A 23,073-nucleotide genomic window follows, 5' to 3' on the forward strand; every position below is an offset into this window, starting at 1 on the left:
TGGTGAAAGTTTGTGGAGGTGGCCCAGTGCTAAGACACAGGGATAGAAGTAGTTCATGTAAATGTTGCAGTGGGGGAAAAAGATAAATATTATGGAAAGGTTTGTTGGCAGGTGTAGTAGGGCATCTTGGGTGCAGGTGCATCAGCTTGGATGCAACTGGATTCCAGGAATTTGTTAATTTGATAGGAAGTTTCATCCTTGCACAGATCTGAACTGACATGAAGTCATCACTACTCACAGCACTTTGTCAGAAGCCAAAATGGTTGTGACCCTCGAGGCAGACCCAAAGGGTGAAGAGAGATGCAAGTATGACATGCCCAGATGTATCATGGAGGGGGGAAATCTGGTTTAGCTACTGAATGAGGGACTTGCAGCAAGCAAAGCACCAGAGGTTTTTGATGGGAAGTTATGTACAGCTTAGAAGTTGGCATCTGGTACGATGTAGTAAGACTGAGTTATTTCTGTATAGAAATCTTTCAGTGTCTAATTTAAAACCCACTGAAATCTAGCAAAAACCTGAAAATATGAGGTCAGTGAAGAAAGATGGCTGGCAATAGATTCCTTGACTAGGAGACAGAATGATTAATTTGTTAATCATTTACTATTTTGAATTTTTTATGGAAAGTTACCATGTCACATGTAGAAAATAGAATTACAGAAATTAAAAGGCAGACAAGGTTTTAGTATAAAGGCACAAAACCCAACAAGCACATGTTCTGCAGTCAGGTTGTAGGAAGTTCTGTGCCAGAAAACTGGGGATCCAAGTGTGAACTGACCATGGCTGGAAGGGGGCAGAGGGATTAAAATCCAGTGCCTAAATTTGTCTGAACTATCTGCCTTTGCTGTGTTCTGGGGCTTCCCCACCATTTGCGTTGTGAAATTCATTGCTTAATGTGGCACACTGCTCAACTGGTTATTTGAAGTTTATTTAGAAACATAATGAAAGCTACAGCATCTTTGGGACCAAAAGATATTTAATGTGTGAGTGGACACTTTCTGGCCTTTGCAGTCAAGAAGACAGCTCTTTAGTAGCTATCTCATTACATAAAGTATTAAACATTACATTAGATTTCCAACTAAGCTTTTCAGTATAAATGCTGGACCTAACACAGAGAAACTACTACTGCACTAGAGACTATTTTTTTTAAATAAATTCAGGGAAAGCAGACAACTGATTTGCACAGAATACAGAAAGCTATGAGGATTTTATTTTCTTCTTTACTCTTCTTGTTTAGTTCTTAAAACCCAAAATGTAGTGGGGTAGATATAACTGCTTTTGAAATAAAAATTTAACTGAGTCCTTGGAGAGAAAAAGACAAATTTATCATAAAGAGATTCTTCATAGATGCTGTACATCTTCACGAAAACTTCCTTTTTCAGATCCTATAGGAAACCTATTATAAAACTCATTTCAGAATGTGAAGGCTCTGATGTCATTTTCTGAATCAAATTTATTTAAAGTGTAAAATTGGTTCTGCTAACATCCCTGTGTTCTGAGAAGATTGCTATTTGCCCTACAGGCCCGCGTAGAGGAAGAAAGAGGCAAGAAGTTTACTTCCCCCTTCAGGCTATCCACCCGTGATGAAGGGGGGTAACTGCAGCTCCCAGGGGGCAAACAGCATTCAGGGAGACAGGGAACGTACCCCCCATGTTGCTATTCCAGGTGCCACTCCAGGGAACCATCTGCAGCAAGTGACTGTGCAGCAATATTCCCCAACCCCCTCGCTTAGTTTAGTGCAAAGGAGCTGGGGTCAAATACTGGTTTGCATATGAGGTAAGAAAGTCATATTGTAATCATATAGCAAAGAGAGTGTCATCCTGTGACAATCTGGATGCCTTTGCTACTAGCGGTTTTATTCTAATTTCCTAATGGAACAAATCTTGTTTGAGAGCATCTGTTCATTTGGCCTTTTCCCCTTGATTTTTTTGAACCTCTGGACAGTACGAGCTAGAGATGACAGAAGATGAGAAGTCTTTAATGCATTTATAAGGAACATAATAGTTCTTTTAAATTGAAAGCTGAATGGAGGAATATGATGCAAATTAGTGCTCCTAACTGAATGAAAACCTCCATTTTGAGAGTCAGCAGCCCGTAGCCAAGACACATAGGTGTGCTGGCCGGTAGGTCAGTACCTGTGTTGCTCCGAAGCAGCTCCAGCATCCACTATCACTTTCCCAGCTGTGCAGGTATAGGATACAAGTGGAAGCTGGGGCAAGGGCTGGTGAGGGTGAGTAGAGGTTGAGCTGATTAGAAGACACTGGGTGCAAATCCATGGTTCTCCAAGCTTCATTAATTATGCTGCTTATGAAACAACTTTTAGATACTTTCGGCTGCCCTGTTCCTCATAAAAAGCTTAAATAATTTAATATTATGCAGATATGCATGAAAGTTTTGCATATTTCTAAGCATGTAAAACAATTCTTTTTTTCACTCATCTTATGCCACCCATGTCAAAATGCAAAGAGGAGAGAAAATGCTGAAGTTTTATTTTCCTGATTTCTCTTTGAGGTTAAGAATAAGAATAAACAAACAGTAGGTCTGGAGGATTTTTGGTATAATGATGAAGGCTTCGTTTCCCCTTGTATTTCAGTTACCTAAATGGAATTCTTACCAGTTAAAAAGCAAGAGAGGAATGAAGAGTGCTAAAGAGAGGCTGTCTGCAGCTCCCTAGTGAAATGCCAATCCTCATAGTCTGCAGTTCTAGTATTTGCTGTCTGATCCCAAGTGGCAGATGAGATCCTAAGGGAGTTCAATTCAGCCTCGTGAGCTGGAGGATGGGTTGTACTAACGTGAAGTTTGTAAACAAGGAAAAGCATCAAATATATGAAATCAAATTTTTGTGGGTTTGCTGACAGCTCACACCTAGTTGCAATAATATACTTTGCTCTCAGCATCTTCGCCTGTCAGAGACTGACTCACAGGAAGGAGAGTGCCTCAGAGCAGCTTTCTTGGATTTTAGCAATCGAGCTACAGACAAGGAAGATTAATAACAGAGAAATAATACAGAATCATGAGGCATAGAGTGTTTAAAGTGTAGACTTAAAATAGAGTGGCAACATAGCTCAGGTTGGAAGGCACCTCTGAAGGTGGTCTAGTTCAATCCCCTCCTCAAGCAGAGCTGCCTACAGTCAGTTGCCCAGGACCATGTGAAATTTGGTTTTGAATATCTCCAAGGATGGAGACTCCATAACCTCTCTGGGCAACTTGTGCCAGTGTGTGACTACCCATCCAGTTAAAGGAATAAAAAAAAAAAAAAAAAAGAAAAACATTAGCTATGTTCCATTAACCAACTAGAGATCCTGGTCCACTCCTGGTCCAATGATATCCCTGCTTTCCTACTTTTCTGGTTGCTGGCCAAATAGCAAGATGCTGTGCACACAGGAGCTTGTAGTCTTTCTTGAATGCTCAAGGCACAAGTTGTAAGCTATTGCAGAATGAAGCCACACCATGTCTCAGGCTAGTTTCTTAAAATGCAAACTTACTACTCTATATTTTTGGAAGACTTTTTGGAAGGGAGCGCTCTAGAACATGTCATTGTACGTGGAAGAAAAAGGTGTGGGCAGGATAAGAGGATGTCAGGAAAGGCTGAGGGGATCTATACAATATATGTATTGTGGATGGGGTCAGAGCACAGCTGAAAAAGCAAACACAAGTAAATGTTGGCCATAGAGTCCATTAGCCGATGCTGAAAGACTGGAAGGTCAAAGAGGTACTGTTATAATGCAGTGTCAAGCATTGCTCAAGTGTGTCTGCCTCTCTTACCAGTGCTCACCTATTAAAGCAGCATCTCTAGCATAGATGTTAACTGTCACGTGGTCATCTGGTCCTTAGTAATGCATTGCATCCTTTAACTGGTAGCTTTAAACAGAGAAGCTTTTGGAGGCTTATCTGTATTTCTTTCAACACTACATACAACACTACGCACTGAACAGCACTGGAGCGATTTCATTTTCAGTTGCCAGTCTTGAAAAATTTCTTTGGATGATCACCTTCATTTCTCACATCATTCTCACAGTAGTCATTTAAAACAAAGGATATACGTCTGTAGACCAAAGATTAAAACAGTGAGAAATGTGAATATGTGCAAGGTAACTAAGAGGTAAACACAGCCCTGGAAATCAGGGCAGGTGGCACGAGTAGAAGAAAACAATCAGTTAATGCGTGTTCAAAATTAGAGGATATCAGTGGTGCCTTTTATAAATAAACTGTTCCTATATCATTTGAAATCAACAGAGAATCAGTCAGGAGGAGAGAGGGCAGATGATAAATGATTCATGTGCTTGCCTCCTCCTTGAGATTCTTTTCTTTGCCAGCTTGAGATAACAGATGTCTTAAAGATTATGAATTCACAGGAAAATAATGCAAGACAATGGGCAGCCAAGTCAGTATTCTGATCGTCTAAATATTTTGTTTCTTATATTTTATCGCCTGTTGGATCTCAAAATCTAGAAAAGTTCTTATATCAATGAATGACTTTGCTCACAAACATTTTGGTTCAGTGAGGCTTTCAGTGAGGAGAAGGGGTTCTTCTGTATTTGGACTATAATCTGTTTTGTTTGTTGTGACTCAGCCGTTGGTTATGGGCAAGTCAGCTGGGTATGAGAAATGTGAAGACTGATTGTCTGTTGTGCTATGTACATCAAATATAGTGATTTCTGCAGAACTTTGTGATCATTGGTGAGAACAAGTTGCAAAGGACATTTGTCTTTTTTAACTGTATGAGGTCTTTCAAAGTTAATTCAGAAGAACCTGTATTTTCAGCTTCCGTAGGAGGTCATTTCTCTGCAGTCACTGTTCACTAGGTGAGGGCCTTGCCTTGATATAGTAATCTCTTCACGGATTGCTAACTCCTACCACCCAGGTCTGTACTGAAGATGCCAAAGAATACTTTAACCTGAGACTTGTTACAGTAAAACTTTGGCAATCCAAAACAAACATGACAGTGTATTCTTTGTGGGTTTCTACGCTGACAGCACGCTGCACTTAAAATACTGGAAACAGAATAAAATGGGAAGTAATTATTCTGACTCAGAAAAAGGGGTATTTTTATACTCCCACTTTAAGAAAAAGGCTTAGATATATTGGTAAATGTTTTATCATTCATGTGGATCTTTGTGCTAACTGAAGTGAAAACGGAAGGACTGACAGTTCTGCAGCAGCTGCCAATACTATGTAACAGTAAAAGAAGGGATCATGTTTGTGTAGTCACTCTGGGTTTGTCTGCAAGCAAACATGTTGCCATGAAGTGCTATGTTCTGTACTGGAGAGGTGGTCTTCAATTAGGTAGACTCTGTGGCTCTGTCTTCCTCTATTTCCACACACAAATTTGGCTTTGTTCACCAAGCTATTTGGAGTTCAGAGGTCTTTTACATGCATACATATCCATTGCAAATTGATTTGCAAGAGTGTGTTTGGTCTCACAGTGAAGGCCAAATGGTCATCAGATTTGTTGTCATCCCAGCTCCAGGTTAAACTTGATGTGTTGGAAAAAAGAGCTGAAACAGTACTTTGTTTGCTTTTGCCTGTTACTACTGAGTCATCATCCCACCTTAGCACACTCTTTTCTAAGTATAAATACTCTTTGTCTTTACGAAAGATTGTTTAAATTGGAGTTTCATGCTTCAGCTCTCTTAGTGGGTTTTAAGATAGTGAACATCTGTGAACACCGCAAAATAATAAAACAGCAAGATAAGTGATCTAAGAGCAGACAAAAAATGTAATTTACTCAAAAAAAAAAAGGCTGACTTAAATAATAAGTTACTTACAGGGATATTTCTGTAAATAAAAAAAGTATGAATTACTTCATAGGCAAATAAGTTATCAGATGTTTTGCATGCTTCAGCATCTGTCTTCAAAGGCAAAAGATAGTGAATTACGCAAAGCTTTACATATATTTATATTAATCTTTCCTTGCAGCACAAAGATATCAAGTATCTTTTGTGTAGTGCTTGATTTAAAATTTTGTCTGAAATATGGAGTGCTAGATTTGCTTTTATTATTTTTTCATCTTAGGTATTGGTAGAGATTTCTTCTATGCGTAAATAAAGCTTTCTATATTACTGAATTTCCTTACTCTCTGATTTTCAATAAAGCAAGCAGCACACACTTTATAAGAACAGCCAGGGTTCATATTAGTTCCCAGGTGCTGCTTTTTGTGAAGATATTTAGGCTGATATTAGTAGATGATTTAATATTTACAGATGACTGTATCAGGATATAGCGTAGCTCGTAGTCGCTCTGCAAGCAAACATGCTGCTGCTGTTCATAACATACAAAATAATTTTAGCCCTGAGGACAAATATGAGCATTAGCCTGGAAGTGGAAGTTGTCTGTGGCTGCAGCTGTGCTGTGGGGATACGTGTGAACACAAGACGGCCAGGGGAAGTGGGTTGAAATTCCTCGGTCATGCAAGGGCTGCCTATGGAAGCTGCGTACTCCTCCCGTTCCTCTTCTCCAAGCAGCATCAGAGATTAACCAGAAAAAGCTGCTTTTAAAGCAAGATGTTAGCAGACGTTTTTACCTGAGGTAGTCAAGTACAGCACATAATACAAGGGCTTTCAAAAATGTTGAACTCTTAGTACAGAGGGAGTCGTTGATACCTGTCTTCCCCGTAAGCATGTCTTTTTTTCAACTGCTTTTGTGGTCATGAGTTTTCCTGTGTTCCTTTCTACTCTGTGTCAAGATGCTCCCTTGGGTAAGACTGACTTCCAAAATCATACCTTCAACATTTGAAGAGGTGTGTGATGGCACTGGACTATGTACTTGGGCCTCTCTAAACAATGTTGAGTGCCAGATTGAGACATAGCAGTGCTTCCAGTGGCTGGTGAAGCAATTAAAACATTTGACTATTGCATTTTGTGTAGTATATGTGAAAGTAAAAGTGAAGTCATGAATAATCAGTGTGTTGAGATGGCAGCAAGGTTTTCAGAGGCTTACGTGTGCACAGGACTTAAATGAGAAGCATTTTTATACAGGTTCTTCCAAATTGATAGAATTGTAGACCAGTTATGCATACCTGTGACCATATAAACAGCTGGAATATAAGCTTAAACCTATGACTATGTAATCCTACTCTCTTAATCTGTATATTGAATAATATCAAGGAATACAGAACAGGGAATATGTTGCTGGAAAATTATTTAGTAACTGTAAATCTTGTGGGTAGTGAAGTGTGTGTATTCATGTATTCAAAAAGTTGTGTGTATTCATGTTTTCATGCTTTAATATTGGTTGCCTTTAGTTACGGGGAAGAAGTTAACAGAAGAATGTTTTATTGTATTGATGTTTTTAAGCAGCATGATTGATACATTAGATTACACAGGCTCACTTACATAATTTTTCTGCCCTCATAAACATAGACCATATCTGCAAAACATATCCAAGTGTCCTTAGGTTTTTTTTATTTCTTTATTTCATTACTGTAAAGTGAAAAAAGCATCCCTGCAGGATTTCAGAGTGGGTTTTTTTGATCATGCAGGGAAACCGAATAATAAGGGAGCAGTGAGAAAAAGCTGTAGAAGTAGAGTATTGGATAATTGTGAGCAATGATGTTTGGATTGAGCACATAGAGGCAAATTATTGTATCACTTTGTACTGGTATCTTTTCTTGAGGTTGTAAGATGCTCCATGTTTACAGTTTTCCATTTATGCTGGAACAGCTCCTGCACCCTGCTTTCCTGACTGAATCTGCTTTAACTTTGGGGGACTTCCCCTTCTTTCTTCTCAGAAGGCAAGTGTTTAGAGGCCCTTTTCATCTCTTTCTTAATGTTGAGCAATCTCTTTTTTTTCTGTCTTTTCTTTTTTTTTAATGAGGCTCAGGATTAGAACATATTCCATCATGTAGTTTGTTGCTGTAAGCCTTGGATACTTATTTGCAGTAACAACCAGTGCTGTGTTAAAATAACTGCGGAAGAGATTTTACAAAGTGCTTGAAAAACGTAGAAGCAGGGGTCTTTTAGAGCTAACTTAACCTTTTAGGTGCCTAAATATCTAAGTATACTTGCAGAACTTTCCCATGTTACTACCATTTAATTACGTTGGTCGTTATGACAAAATTAGGCTTCTGGGTCAGACAAATGGGAACCTCAGTGATGGAACCAGAGGTTAGTCATTTGTGATAAATGCAGCAAGGGAGATCGAGTAGTGGCTGACAAGCTGTTGGAAGAGATCATAACTATTATTTAAGTGCTCTGGGTGTTCTGTGTATAAAAATACACTTATCTTTTTGCAACAAGCCTTTTGATCATCTTAATTATTCTGCCAACAATCATGCCCAATTCCAGGTGTTCTTCAGCAGTGAAATGACATGCAAATGCATATAAAAGTTGAATGAACTGAAGGCATAGTCGTAAGGGAGAAAAACACTACCTACATGCCAGCATCTGGAACGTAAGTCAATGGACATGGTGTAATTTAAAAGTTCTGCCTGTAGTGCCTAATAAGTTTCTTGTAATAAAACTTATACTTTAAATGAAATGGCAGTATGGCTTCTGTCCGCCTGGACTGTGTGATGAAGTTTAGATGCCGGAGATTGCCTGAGAGCTAGAAAGTGCAATCAGATATGCTAATGACACAACTTTTTTGAATTTCCTCACCACTTGCTTTATTGGTAATGTCCTATTGTGGAGTGGCATAGTAATTATTCAACGATAGTTAATTTTTTTTGATAAAGGTCTTATCTGGAGAGTTCTACAGACCTTTAGGAATATATTTGTGTTTGGATAAATGTTCTTCAGCAAGGCAAAACAGTAGTTAACAGATGGACTTGCACAAGAGTAAACAATACTTTGAGAGACTGAGATGTGGTAGGACTTCTCTAATTTGCTTCTCAGCTTCTGCTTGGGACCTATCTACAGACCTGTGTAGGAACTCTTATTGGAGTCACTGAAAGGTAGAGGAGTTGTGGAGGTGCAACTAAGGAGCTAAATTGTCCTGAAGAAGTATTTCTTGTAAGAGGTGATGTACCAAATAGAAGCTCTGAAAGTCAGGGTGGGGCAATTAAGCTGGGTATGCCTTGGAAGCAAGAAAGAAAATCTTAAGGCTCTTGAGTTTGACATGAAGTAACTGGGATGCAGCATAATATCACCAATATAACGTTCAGTGCTGAAACTAACTTTAGGAAGTGGAATCTTGTTCTGTGGTTTGCAAAGCCAAGTGCCATGCTCCTCTTTCTCCAGCACTGAAGAAAATGCGTTGCTCACCAAGGGCTCTTTGATTTGTTACTGTCGGTGTGTGTTCTTGGTTTGGCATCAATGATTGCAGTCAAGCAAATCCCTTACACTCAGGGCTGTAAATCTCTGGATATGCTTAGTAGCAAAGGATTTTGAGGTATAAGGCCTGCTTTCCATGAGAACTAAATACACAAGGCAGTAATGAGGGAATTGAACATTATACCTTTTGGCTCTTTTGATTAAACACCCTCTTGGTAAATTACAGCTTTTTGAATGTGTTAGAATATTGTGAAAAAGGTAAAAGGAAGAAGACCAAATGAACATGATCTGTGTGTGGCATCTTTTGAAAGTGACACTATATTAAAGAACGAAATTGGTGGCAGCCTTCTTACTATGAGCCATCACTCTTAATGGTTCATTCGTCAGTTTAGGTTAGTAAAAATAAATACTTATAAATACCACAGAGACTTTTTTGACTGATTAGAAAAATCAAGAAAATATGGGAAAATTTCTGTGACATTCAGAGATTCTCACCACCAAAAGCTAAAGATGCTACAGAGCTGGCTAGATGCAGCTACTGCATAGGGGTTTGCCTCCCCTTCTTCTCCAGCATTGCTTGGGGTAACTCATTCTGCCTCTGCACTGTATGTGTAGGCTGGGGACTTGCCAAAACAGATAGTCTTTTGTTTTATTTCTTTTTTTGCCATTTGTTCCTCAGTTTTGGAGGATGGTGATACATATCTGATCTGCCTGATACAGAAATACTCGTCCTGTGCTCGTGGAATGAACTCTCCCCTGTGGGTACTGTGGCACTGTCCGTTTTTGAGGATGTTGTGGAACAGTGAATGTTAATTTTCACTTCCAGTACTGAGATACCTTTTGGGAAACCTACCTTCTGCTCAGCTGTCATAGAGCTAACGGTGCCTGGGGCTTCAGAGGGCCAGCAGCAGCAAGAATAATTGATTTATTTCAATTTATCATATTTATTTATTGCTCTTCTGAACATGAATTCCTGGGCACTTCTGCAACCCTCAAATAACAAAGTATAGCATAACATGCCCTTTAAAACGGCAGGTTATTTTGGATTATAGCGTTTTCACGATGGTAGCTGAGAAATAATAACAAATCTTAACACAAAGAGTGCAATTGAGGGCCCCCTCCTGGTGTGTTTTCCTTTTAGCAGATCTGAAGGGCAGGTAAGTTGTATAACCTCGCACGCTGAGCTGGTGCGTGTCAGCAGCCCGGTGAGCAGCCCTGCCACAGCTCTGTTGTCTGCAAGGTTTTGAAAATGTCATGGCTTAATTGCCATGGGAGACACATGTCTGAGTGTTTCTGCCCAAGTGACTACTCATCTTGGTGTAAGTGTTGCAGAATCAGACCCATTACACCAGACTGGGTGAGTCGTTTTCCCAGTTTACCAGAGCATCTCCTGGCTTCATGCATTAGCTTCCTATAATTTAGGATTTGTCTGGGGTTCTGTTCCAAGGCAAATTTAATGTAGTTTCCTAGATTTTAGGAACACTGCTGGACAGAAGAGTGAAGCGTCTGCTCTATATGTGGATGTGTTAATATTTTTTATTTAACTTTTTGCCTTTAATGGCTTCAAATTGAATATTTAAATTGTATAGGTATTCTAGAGGAAAACAGGATTCTAGGTTAAAAATCTGACTGATGTTCTAAGTACCCAGTATGAAAGAGAGTTTTGGATTTTTTTAAGTGTTGTTGATTTATTGCATGCATTCATTGTGTAATAGCTCTCATGAGTGCAGCAACCAGAAAATTGGTTGCTGTATTTTTTTGCATCTTTCCAGCATTTCTTGAGGCATTTGTTTAATATATGTTGTTACATGTTGGAGTGAAAATAAAATCTTGACAATGGTTTTTTTTTGTAGTTTTTTTTTTTTTTCCCCTGATAAGAGAATCTTACTTGAAACTGATGTAGCAGAGGTCAGAGTAGGACCTGCAATTTAATTACAGAGATTGAGAACCTGTCAAAAAACACTGATACTCTGGTAGCTAAAAAAGAAGTACCACGGTCGTTGGCATTCTTTAAGAAAAAGGCGCACTTTTTAATGATGTTCTAGAATATTGGAGGTTTTTTAGTTAAGTTGGACAGAAGTCAGCTTCAAGACAGCAAACTGGTAGTACAAAACTAATATTTTTGGAGATTACTGTGTAGGTGTCCATGTGGTTTGATCTAAATGCCTTTATTTATAGAGGGGAGAACACAAAGTAACCTGAATCTGCACAGTGGTTCCATAAATCAGAGCTATTAGCTTTCATTTACTGTATGTTGTGAAGTGCTACTGTGCATAGGTAATTTAAGTGGTGTGAATTATGTGATGGAACATACGAGAAGTGGGAAAGATGCAACAGCAATTCATGTTTGCTTTTGGTTTATTCAAATGCTTTCTTTAGAGATTAATACAAAAAAGCAGCAAAGTAGTCAACCACTATGTCAAAACCTGGCTAACGGGATAATATTTTGGGATTATCCTATGACAACATGAGATGTATGCAATGAGAATAGAAAGGGCAAAGGCCTTTTATGGGCCATTTGCAAATCTTGTTGTGTTTCTGTTCTTGCATTTTGAAACTTCATCTGCTGTCCAAGGAGTATTTCAAGTTTGTGTATCTCTTCTTGTTCTTTAGAAAAGCAGATTTATTCCCACAGATATCTATTGCCTGCTAAAGCTCTTTGTACAGTCATTTTGTATGAACTGTATGCTAGCCAGTATAACAAAGTCTTCTTGTAATGTATCCTTGCAAGTCATCTTCCAAGTATGAGAAACCAAATATACGGGCAAGTGCAAGATCTTGTGTTGGGTAATGGGCCCCTTCGTGTCAACAGGTGCTAATTGCATAAGGGGTGGTGGGGAACTCCAGTGCCAAACAGTGGGACCTAGTGCATGTGGCAGCAAACTAAGTCCCAAAGTTACAGATGACCAGGGCAAGCCACCCTGTTGAAATATGCCTTGGCTTACCCAGCATTACAACAAGGACAGAAGCATTTGCTGCTCCTTGGAATGTACTGCTTGTAAAAGGCACTAGATGAGAGCAACAAATGGTTGTTGTTGAGAATGGGCATTTGTCAAAAGCTGGTGTAAAGGCACCACTTGCTGCTGAGGAATAGTTTTGAATCTGTAGAAGCAAGTGAGAAGCCGAGCGAGCTTGTCCAGTCTTTACCCGGTCTGTGTAACTGCTTTTAAAGTACAGTTTAAAAAGCCTGTTTGAAACCCTGTCACCGAGTTCCAATTTTCCAATTTGTGATGGAGTTTCACCTATTTCTCACTTATCAACTAATAATCATTTACACTATGAAGTTTAAAAAAGATACAGGTACTAGAACTAGTAGCTTTGGTGAACATACACATTTTCAGCTCTGCATGTGATTGAGTTACTGTGTAGTTTAATACTGTGTTTTATACATTCCTCCTAAAAAACAGAGAATAAAATATGTAGCCTGTATGGCAAGGCCAAGTGTTCCTCTTGGAGTTTGGACTTGCTATGTCTAATTTGCTGGTGATGATTTGACTGCATTCTTGATGTTGCACTTGCAGAATTTTCTACCCCTTCTATATGCATTTTAAAACTTTCAGACTCAGAAAGAAAATCATTTTGGTGGTGTATGGTTAAACTGTGCAAGTGTCTTTTGAGTTTGTTTACAGTTACTTTTCTAGCATTTCCTTCTGCTTTGGGTTAGGCTTAACTAATGATCTCAGCTTCGCTAGTATTTCAGTTCTTTCTGTCGGATGCACAAACATCCTGCTGTGGCATACAGAAGTGCTCCACTTCTCAGTTAATTAATGTTTTTTTCCTAAAAGCATGTGATCACTGGTACTACGTTGTTGCTGTAAGTTGCTTCCAGTAATTACTGCTGTTATGCAAAAGACTCATACACGATAAAAGGCCTTAATATTGCTGCATGGTTTTAACAAAAGAATGAATTCATTGAACAATATGAGGTTTGCTGTTATTCTGACGGTGCATATGTGTTAAAACGTGAGGGTGTAAGAAAAATATGTCTTCCAGGCTTTCAGGTTCCTCACAGACAAATCTTGGTCATAAAATTCAGAGCAGCAGCCAGATGGCTGAAACCTGGAAGTGTTGCTGTGGAGTCTAGCAAGAGAAAACCTACTCCTCAGTAACAGTAGAACATTAACACGCTCGGAGTAATATATTACTCGCAGTGATGGCATAATGCATTGTGGCTTAATTGTGCTTAATGGAGTCCTGCAGTCTCCATGATTCAGCTACACACGTCAAAGCAGGGCACATCCCAGTTCATCTGCTTGTAGAAAAACACAGCAGCTTTATATAACCCATTTGGTAGAGTACTGGAAGCACCTCAGATATTCCCTCTCCCCTCACCCCTCCTTGCAGTTTATCTTTCTCTTCTCTGGTATATTAATGTCACAATTAAAAAACCCAACCAAACAAACAAAAAATCAAACTAAACCACCACCCCCCCCCCCAAATATTCATACCCAGCTTAATTCTGTTTTCTGCTAGGCAGGGAACAAACAGACCTCAGCAGGGCTTTTTTGTCATCTATCCAAAAGCATTCACCCTTCTAACAGCATGTGGGTGACGAGAGAGTTGAAATTGACACGTCACATCCCAGGTCAGAAAAGAACTGCCAAAATTCTCCAGGAGAAGGAGGAAGTTGTAACTTGACAATTCTGGTGCCTTTTAAAATAAGAATTGTATTTCTACTTGTGGGTAGACATAAGAAGGTGGAGTCCTTGTGTTGTGAAAGGTAGTGACAGAATCCACATTAGAACTGAGTATGACCAAGACTTTATCTGAAGTCTCCTGATACTATCTTCAATATACTTTTAGCAAAAGCAATTTAAACAGTTAAAATTTTTAATGCTATCTGTTTGTTCTTAATTAGGTAACTTCCATTTCTCAAAAGCATCTACCGAGGGTAGTAGCGTTAAGAAGAATTTTTCTCAGAAGTAAGCTTGTAACTCAACCTTTTTCTTAACATTTGCATTTTAGTATACAGAATTCAGTGATTTGTAACCAAAAAAAGGTGATACAGTAACTATCTAGGCTAGCGCTCCAAATCAGCTGTACCAGAACTCCATCAGTACCACTAAAATAAGTAGCACGCAACTTAAAGCATATATGTCATCTCTTAGTTGTACAATAGTTGCCTTTTGTCTTTTTGCACATTAAATTTAGAACTGGTTTCTAGCTGAGTCATATCACAGCCCAGCTTGTCTAACCAGGAGACACTGTGCACTGAACCAGTTCCCCCCAGCTGCAGATATAGCTTTGAAAGCTGGAAGAATGGGAAGTGCAACTGAGGCTGATGGGCAGATGATGCTGCATGCAGGGAAGTCTGAAATAGAAGAAAGGAAACTTTTCCTCCAACTTGTCATTTTCCTTCTAATAGGCTTGCCTGACAGGGGCTTCTTTGCCAAACAGTTTTACTGAGTTCAGTCACTTTGAATCTACCTGAAGGGTGGCCCAGTGGATCTCAGTTTCCTTCCATGGTTCACCGGAGCCTGCCCAGCAAGCCCACAGTAGAGGGAAGGGAAGTCCGTGGGTCTTGAGGAGCTTCTGTCTGCTTTAGTGTGTTTGAAATTTTTTAGATGTGGGAGAAATGTCTTTAGGCTCCTCACGCTGCAAACCTTGACTTAGTCCCCAGCCTAACCCATGCAATTTCCATAGCAACACTCCTTTACCAAAAAACAACAATAAAAGAAATCCAGGAACAATTGGGTAGAATTGTTTGAGCTGCAATGATACATATACATCTCTCTTTAAAACAGATCCAATTACAAAACTGCAGGGCCTAGTTTTGAAGAGATTGTCAGCCATTTAGGTATACCTTTTGTCAGCAGGGAGACTCTGAAGGTTTTTATTGAATATAGTTTTTTGACTCTGTAAAATAGTTGTACTGTGTTATGAAATGGATTGCTGTACTTGTTCTCTTGTGGTGGGGAAAAAAAGTGGATTAGTATGTAGATTTGATGGACCTTCTGTTAGTGAAGTTAACCGTGTGGTTTTCACTGATAGGACAGGCTACAAATACATTGTCATCAGTGAAAAGTAGGCTCTAGGTTTATAGAAACCACCATATTCACACAAGCACACGTTTATATAAACATCTGTTTCATGACAGAGGTTTTAAGCTTAAAAAAAGTAGTTTGGATTTGAAAAATCCAGTCCATTTTGAAATAGTTTAATTCCTATCTGCTCTGCTGCTGATGTACTTTTCATTGAATCTCATGTTGTCAGTTTGTGACCTTTCCTGGGTCCGATGGCAGCATGTAAGGACCAGTGTGACTTCTTGTGTAGCATTGCCTCAGCTTTTGGTGCTCCTTACAAAGGTAAGCATTGAATGATGATGTGGTGTTTTTGCCACTTTTTATCTTCACTGCTAATGCCAGAGGGGTGTTTAAATGTCTAGAAATAGTTCTCTCTCTTGCACGTGTACAGCTGGAGGAAGACCCTTTATGGTCTCCTGCTGTTACAGACAACCACACCATTTTTAAAATCTGATCAAACACCACTTTGAAACGAATTAGATTTGTGCTCCCAAAGAGTTGTTTGTTTCCAATTTCTAAATGTATGTCCATACCTTTTTCCATTTGACCTAATTTTAGACCTTTTAAAATTAGATGTTGAGGTCCGATAGAGCCACACCAGTAAAAAAAAGCACCCCCAGAGAGTCATTCATCTGATGTATTTTAGCTGTCTATTTTACAGAGACACTAAATACCCTCAGGAGGTATTAGGTTCTCTCTGCTCTTGAGTGATAGGCTCAGATGTAGACATTCAACTCGGGGACACCTACAATAAGATAGGTGACTCTATGGATAAAGACAAAAAGGATCTGATTTAGCAAAGCCTGTTGTTTACACTGCTAAGCTACCAAGCTTTGCTCTGAGCAAAAGTGTTTGGGGAATGATTGGAAAAGCAGTTCTCCTCTCAGGGCAGAGGGAACGGTGGCCTCAGGTGGGGTGAGTGGGAGTTGGCAATCCACAGCTGCAAACGAGGAGGCAGCCAGCATTGCTCTTAAGGTGCATTGCGATGTGACACCTTTCACAGTGCACGCAAGGTCCGTTTTCTTTCCTCCCTTGCCAGATCTGCAGACACTTTGTAAGGGTTCAGTGCCTTCAACACAGCCCTTACAGGGAGTGGAGCAGGCAGGCATGCTCTGCGGCACCGTTGTTGAGGTCTTGGTGCCATCGCTTCAGATGCAATATGCTTTGCGGTCACTGGTTTGTTAGCTCCCTTGTACATGCGCAGCAAATTCTCTGTAGCTGCCTCATTTGTTTTAAGAACAGAATGCACAAACTAGGCATGTGATTTTCTTTCCTTTGAGGTTTATTATAACTATGTAAATAGGAGCCAGTGTTTTTTACAAGGTGAGTGATGTTATTTCTGCATGATAGCTTGTTCCAAATAAAATGTAGCTCGGTTAGTTCCCAACCTGCAGCTCATAGGTGTTTTGCCTTCAAAACACTTCTGATGTTGCGCCACAGCTATGGGAAATGAAAAAGCCTAGAACTGCAACCAGCAGGCAGAGTGCGGTGGTGCTGCCTGCAGCAGGTTACTTGCTACAAATTATTACATGTGGGCCAGTAAAAGTTCACTGATCCTTTTTTTTCTTCTTTTAAGCCTTTCAAAACACAGTGAAGACTTTGCAGCACACCTTTTCTGATTTTAAAATTCTGGGTTTATTACCTGCCTTTTCACCACTCAGGAACTTTTCACTTGAAAGTAACTCAGTTTATGCTCAAGTGTGAAGAAAAATGCAAAAAAAACCTCCTAGAAAATATTTCCTTCATCAATTTACAAGTAAGAAAAAAATGGATCAGATTAGAAAGTATCTGCAGTCTTCATTGCGGAATTGCTGCCCTGTATGGTTTAAAATTAAATTTACATCAATTGGTCAAATTACTTACATTTTAAAGTCACAGTGTGCCATTTAGATCTCAGATGGCTCACAGCTAAAGCATAGACTGTAGTAATACTCTGCAATAGGTGGCAATATTAGCAAAAAGGGAAATGGCGAGAGAAGACAAGACTTCTGTCTCTCTGCCATCTGTCTAAACTGCTTGTTAGTTGTCCTAGTTGGTGTTTCTGGTTCCTGACCACGCTGCCTTTGGAGACTTGGAGTGGGAATACTGTATTTGCAAAACCAGAGTTTTTTCTTTGCTAACATTTTTCATATACATACAGCTTGGTTACTCTGACTTCTTTTCCTGTCAACTCTGTTTTCTTAGAAAACTCATACTGCTGTATTACCCAGGTTGCTGTAGTGTAAGAAAAATCAGATACCCCTTGGTTGTAGAGCTCTTCATGCAACTCATGCTCTGCTCAAGTGCTCCAAACATTAGCATGCACATGGGGTCCAGCAGCACCTTCCCCTTAAAACCAAAGGGATTCACTGCTGGATCAGTTGTTTTGCATTAGACCACAGAGAGGAACTAGTTGGTACGTGCCTCTTGTTGGCTTGCTACTCTCAACTTAGGTATTTCTCTAGAGAAAGATCTAGGAGGAGAGGGAGAGCAGTGAGACAACCATGAGACTAATGGAGATAAATGCAGACTTCCGCTAGATTTTCTATACAGTAATAAAAAAAACTTTATGGCGTGGGAGGGGGAAGGATTCATACAATTCTATTAGTAACATCATAATTGTATTTATTTCTTTCTCTTTTAGCAATCTCAAAAATATTCTCCAAGAGTCACACAATATTGATTACTAAATAGGGTGGCATCTCACATCTGTCGTATCAGGCAACATCAGCACATCAGTTGCTACTTGGTGTTAGAAATAAGAGTGGGAATGTTACCTTTCAGGAAAATAGCCAGCTCTTTTGCACAATCAAAGAAGCACTCAATAGGGAAGGTATTTATTATATTTAAGTTATTTTGAATGCAGCTGTGTAAAATTGTCAATTTAGGACCATTTTAGTTTAGATGGTGAAGAACGAACAGTCATCTGTAGGTGGAAAAAAGAACCCATTTGAGTGAGTTTGGTTACGTTGCATTAAGGTATTAATTTTAACATTCAAAAAGCTGCCACTCACACAGGATTGCAGTGGCTGTGAAAAATACTGTCAGAAAGCCGAATTCAATGGCTTCCCTTCTCCCTTCTTTCTCTAGTTTCAGTTAATAGATTTGGAAGAAAAAAGTTCTGTAACTTTTTATTACTGTTTGCCCTAGAGCAGGATTATCAATAATTGTTTCAGGGGAAATAATAGACTGACCATAAGATGAATATTTGTAATTTCATGTCAGATGAAGGCATTTCTTGGACAGTGTTTACACAACTGATTTTGGTGTGTCTTGAGCATGTTTAACAGTTAAGAGAAACAGCGTAAGAAATAGCAAATAGACCTGGAAAGATCCTCTGGGTAAAGTTTGTCCATCCTGTCACTAGGAAGCACAATGTATTAGTTAAATTTTGGCTCTTGAATAATATTACAGAAAGGAAAAAATCTCCACAATCTATTTTCATTTTTTAATTACATTGAATTATAAAAATTGTTGAAAGAAATAATATGCACCAGAAATCTTTTCCTCACCTTCTTCTTTTAAATTAATTTTAGGCAGATATACTAAGCATTGCACACATTCAGATTCTTTTAATAGTGCTCAAAGAATGATATTGAAGGAGCTGGGACTGTTCAGTTTGAGGAAGAGGAGGCTGAGGGGAGACCTCATCACTCTCTACAACTACTTGAAAGGACACTGTAGAGAGGTTGGTGCTGGTCTCTTCTCACAGGTAATTAGCGATAGAACAAGAGGGAATGGGTTCAAGCTGCAGCAGGGCAGGTTTAGGCTGGACATTAGGAAAAAATTCTTCACAGAAAGAGTGGTCAGACACTGGAATAGGCTGCCCAGGGAGGTGGTGGAGTCACCATCCCTGAATGTGTTTAAGACTCGTTTAGATGTGGTGTTAAGGGATATGGTGTAAGGGAGAACTTTGTAGAGTGGCGTTGATGGTTGAACTCAATGATCCCAAGGGTCTTTTCCAACCTAAATGATTCTATGATTCTGTGATTTCCCCTGACCTGTGTTTGGCATGGAATTTGTTTTTCATTTTACAATTTTCCTGTTTTCTTCATTTCCACCAGGAGAGAGAAACAGAAGAAGAAGATGTCAGGTGGCTTTCAGTTATATGCCTCAAAATGAAGATGAACTGGAATTAAAAGTTGGTGACATCATTGAAGTTGTGGGAGAGGTGAGCAGATCTTTAATGGAATATAGACACATGCAGTTCTGACATATTTTGTGCATGCTGAGCTCTTAGATACAGTGTGTTTTAAGACAAAATTTAAACCAGACATTTTTCTTCTCTGGTATACTGACATGTCTGGTTTGGGTTACTGTTGGGGGTGAGAGGATGTGGTTGTTTGCTTATGGATTTCATGTGGGTTTTTTCCCCTGTAGCACTTCTGCTGGTTTTACTTGATCAGTTGACACTTCTGAGTTCCGTTCAGGGAAAAAGCTCGAAGTTTGTGCTGCAGGGCTGTTGAGTTTAAATCTCTGATGAACCACGATTATAGCAGAAAAAGTTCTTCCCAATTTTGTTAAGCCAGCCACAGGGAAGAGTTATCTTTGTGGAGTTAAACCCATTTAAGAAATTCACTTGAAACCCTCTGGAGTTCAGCCATGGCATTCACCTTTTGTCATCTCTGCCTACAAATTTTAACAATTTCATTTTAGTCTAATCTGTTTAAAAAAAAAAAAAAAAGTCAAAAAAACAAACGAAGCAAATGGAAAAAAAAGCCCAACACATTCTTTAGAGACTCAAGATGCACTTATTTTGGGTGGAAAAGGATGTGGAAAATGAATGCACATCTCTTAGGACTGGGAACAAATTATGAAAGCTTGAACAGAGATATGGACATTTACTTTGCATGGGTGAATCTGGTTGCAGGACCAAGGAATGCTGTTCACTCCCAATATCTTCAGGTTTGTTCCATTGGATATTTTAGAAATATCTTCTTGAGCTTAATAGCATGAGCATTAAAAGTCAAAATGCTAACATTGAAACCTTTAAGTAGAATGCATTCAAACTCGTTTAGTCTTTATTTACTTAACTTTAAAAAGATGTACGAGCTTAGTCTGCTTGAGCAGCCAATAAAAGGTGTATTTCAGCCTGTATCATTTATTTGCAGGATTTTTTTTCCCTGTGACTCAGCAGCTAATAAGTCAACTTTTTTTTTTTTTCTTATCAAGGAAGTACGATTGGTTTTCTTTTTCCTGCATCTGTTACTTAAGAAATCAGTTCTAAAAGAGGATAAATTCTGCTGCAATCTGCATGACATCCAGCATTTTCTTATGAGAGATTAAATTCTCACATCTGAATGTAAGAAGCTTAGTGATCGCAGGTTTTCCTTTAACCTAGCTGCGCACACCATCTCTGCACACAGTTCCTGGAATCAGACATGATGTGTCACTTAACTAACCTTATTCTGTCCGTAAGCAGAATTGTAATGGGGGATGTCAAGGTTTTAAGATATTTAAGACCATATTTTGAAGACAATGTAAACCCAATATTATAATGAGTTTCACGGCAGCACATGAGCTGTTTTCATTGTGCAGTTTGAAGCATATTTGACCTCACATGGCCATACAAATATCTTCCGTCAGTTGCCCTACTTAAAACTTCTAAGTGTCTGTCTTTCAAGAGTAAAGTGATGGAATAAAACCCCTTCCTAGTATCCAGCCAACAAATTAACTCTACTGAATGAATTGTATGATTAAATAATTTAGATGAGACACTAGACTTCTCTTACGAAATGCATTTCTTATCGTCTTATAAATTCAGACAACTTAATTTTAAATAACAGATTTATTTAAATCCAAATGACACCAAAAATGTTCTCATTAAAATTGAAAGATGTAGAACTATGAAAGTGAAACATTCCTGTACTTGCATGTGTGTGATTGTAGTTAAGGGCATGTTTTTTGAAACCCACTTGGTCGTCTTAAACTCATAATTGTACCTTGAGTGACTACTGTTGAAGAAAGCATTGACAACTTGCTGATTTTAAGATTTAAGAAAATATATTGTCTTGGGCTGCTTTTTTGATTGGCACTCCTAAAGAATGTCATGCTGGAGTTAGTTTTACTGTATTGTGGAAGAGGATTGCTCAGGGCTGACTCGAACTGCTGGCCATAAGTTAACGGCAAAGAAGGACAGCTGACACAGGTGAGGCTGTGCCCACTTTGACCTTATGAAATGCCCTGTTCTGTCAGCTACTGAAACATAAGCTCTGCCTCAGGCATCATCTGGTGCATTCATGCAATCCAGGACATAGTCTGGCTCTTCTGGGTGGAACTAGATCAGCTGGTGGAAGAAGAAAAATAAAGAATTTCGAGAAAAAATTCTCAGCACCTCGGGAGTTGTTGTGTTACTTTCCATCACAGTTGATACCAAGCAGTTGATGTTGAATACTTCCTGTTATTACTTCCTCTTCTGCCCTTATCATAGTAGCGTTAATTCCGCGAAAAAGTAGGGCAGAAATTTTCTTCTGAAACAGGAACTTTTATTTGATGTACAAAGCTGCAGCAACCAATGTACTGATTTCATTCTTTACGTTTCTGCTTTTAGGTAATGCTGCATAAAGAGTCATTGCATTGAAATAGGATTCACAGTATTTATGTCATTATACGATGTTCCTTATGTCAAATGATAAATGTTTGATGAGAGGGATATATTATTTAAAAAATACAGCTTCCACACTTGTGAAAAAGGAGATTTTTTTTTTTTTTTTTTTTTTGCAAGGGCCAAAATCATGCTGTGTTATTGTACAAAAAACCCCAAAACAACATCAAAAAAAACCATTCCCACTTAGGTGACAATTGGAGGCAATTCTTGCAAAATATAAATTTTGCAAGTTTGTTTGTCATTACTCCAGATGAAAAACTGGATGATAGCGTCTTCATCATTATTTACAGTGGCTCAGTGGGTAACTGAAACATTAACGGTCACTCACTTTCCATTTCCAGTTGCTCCTTTCTCTTACCCCATCTTTTTACCATGAGTAGAAGGTCTCAGATTCCCATAGGTAGTATTTTATTGTATGCTACTAAGAAAGTCGCATCAGTTGAATTAATTGGTTTTAAATTGTCTTAGATTAGTATGTTCAAATCTCCGTGGATTTCTGTTTAGTTGGAAATAAATTGATTCCTAACTGACTTACAGCAAACTAAAACAGGTATTGTTTAGATCAAAATACTGTCCACATGTCTTTATGTGGGTATTTAGCAAAAACTGTGTTTAAAATGTCACTTATGGTTGACAACTCATTAAACTGTTCCTCTTGCAAAGAAAAGCTGGTTCCTGTTGTACTGTGCTAATTTGACTTCATCCTTAATGAAACGGGTTCTGCTCCTCCTTGAACCCCTTGAAGGTCACTGCCTCCAGCAAAGGGTTGGCAGAAGGGGGAATGCAAGTCTTCTCCTCAGCTGCCTCCATCAGTGCCCAAGTGTGTTTCCCCAGACCCCCAGTGAAAATGGGTTACGCTGATATCGCATGGTGATGTGCTGAGGATGAGGATGTCTTCCCTTCTGCCACCTCTGCTTCAGGGTGCTGACTAACACGTGAGGTGTAGTAGCATCTAAAGCTGCCCTAAATCCTTCTTCCTGGTGCCAACAGATTGGATAAGATACTTTTTGAAAGGATTTTTTATGTCTGTGGTAGTGGTAGGTACTATTGGAAATTCCTGCTGTGACAAAGGGGTTTGGGGCTAAGTGGATTGAAACAACAGCAAGTGTGAGTTTTGAGATGCTAGGTTTGTCACCAGACAGATATCCTTGGAGGCTGTATATGTTCTGAACTCACAGTTCCTTCCTATTTGTTCTAAATAGTTAGAAATTAATTATAATAAGATCAAACATTCATCACAATAGATAAAAATGC

The 23,073-nt window shown here is 39.0% G+C and overlaps 1 protein-coding gene across 8 annotated transcripts in view; it reads left to right on the top strand.

Moving 5' to 3' along the window:
• Positions 1–23,073, top strand: part of SH3KBP1 (SH3 domain containing kinase binding protein 1) — a 232,978-nt gene that overhangs the window by 95,114 nt on the left and 114,791 nt on the right. For all 8 annotated transcript variants that reach the window (XM_074605339.1, XM_074605346.1, XM_074605365.1 and 5 more), the window contains one exon: positions 19,277–19,383. In XM_074605339.1, coding sequence (XP_074461440.1) covers positions 19,277–19,383 — 107 coding nt within the window. The remainder of the gene's footprint in view (positions 1–19,276; positions 19,384–23,073) is intronic.

Source organism: Larus michahellis, chromosome 1 (assembly GCF_964199755.1).
Source record: "Larus michahellis chromosome 1, bLarMic1.1, whole genome shotgun sequence".
NCBI classification, from domain to species: Eukaryota; Metazoa; Chordata; class Aves; order Charadriiformes; family Laridae; genus Larus; species Larus michahellis.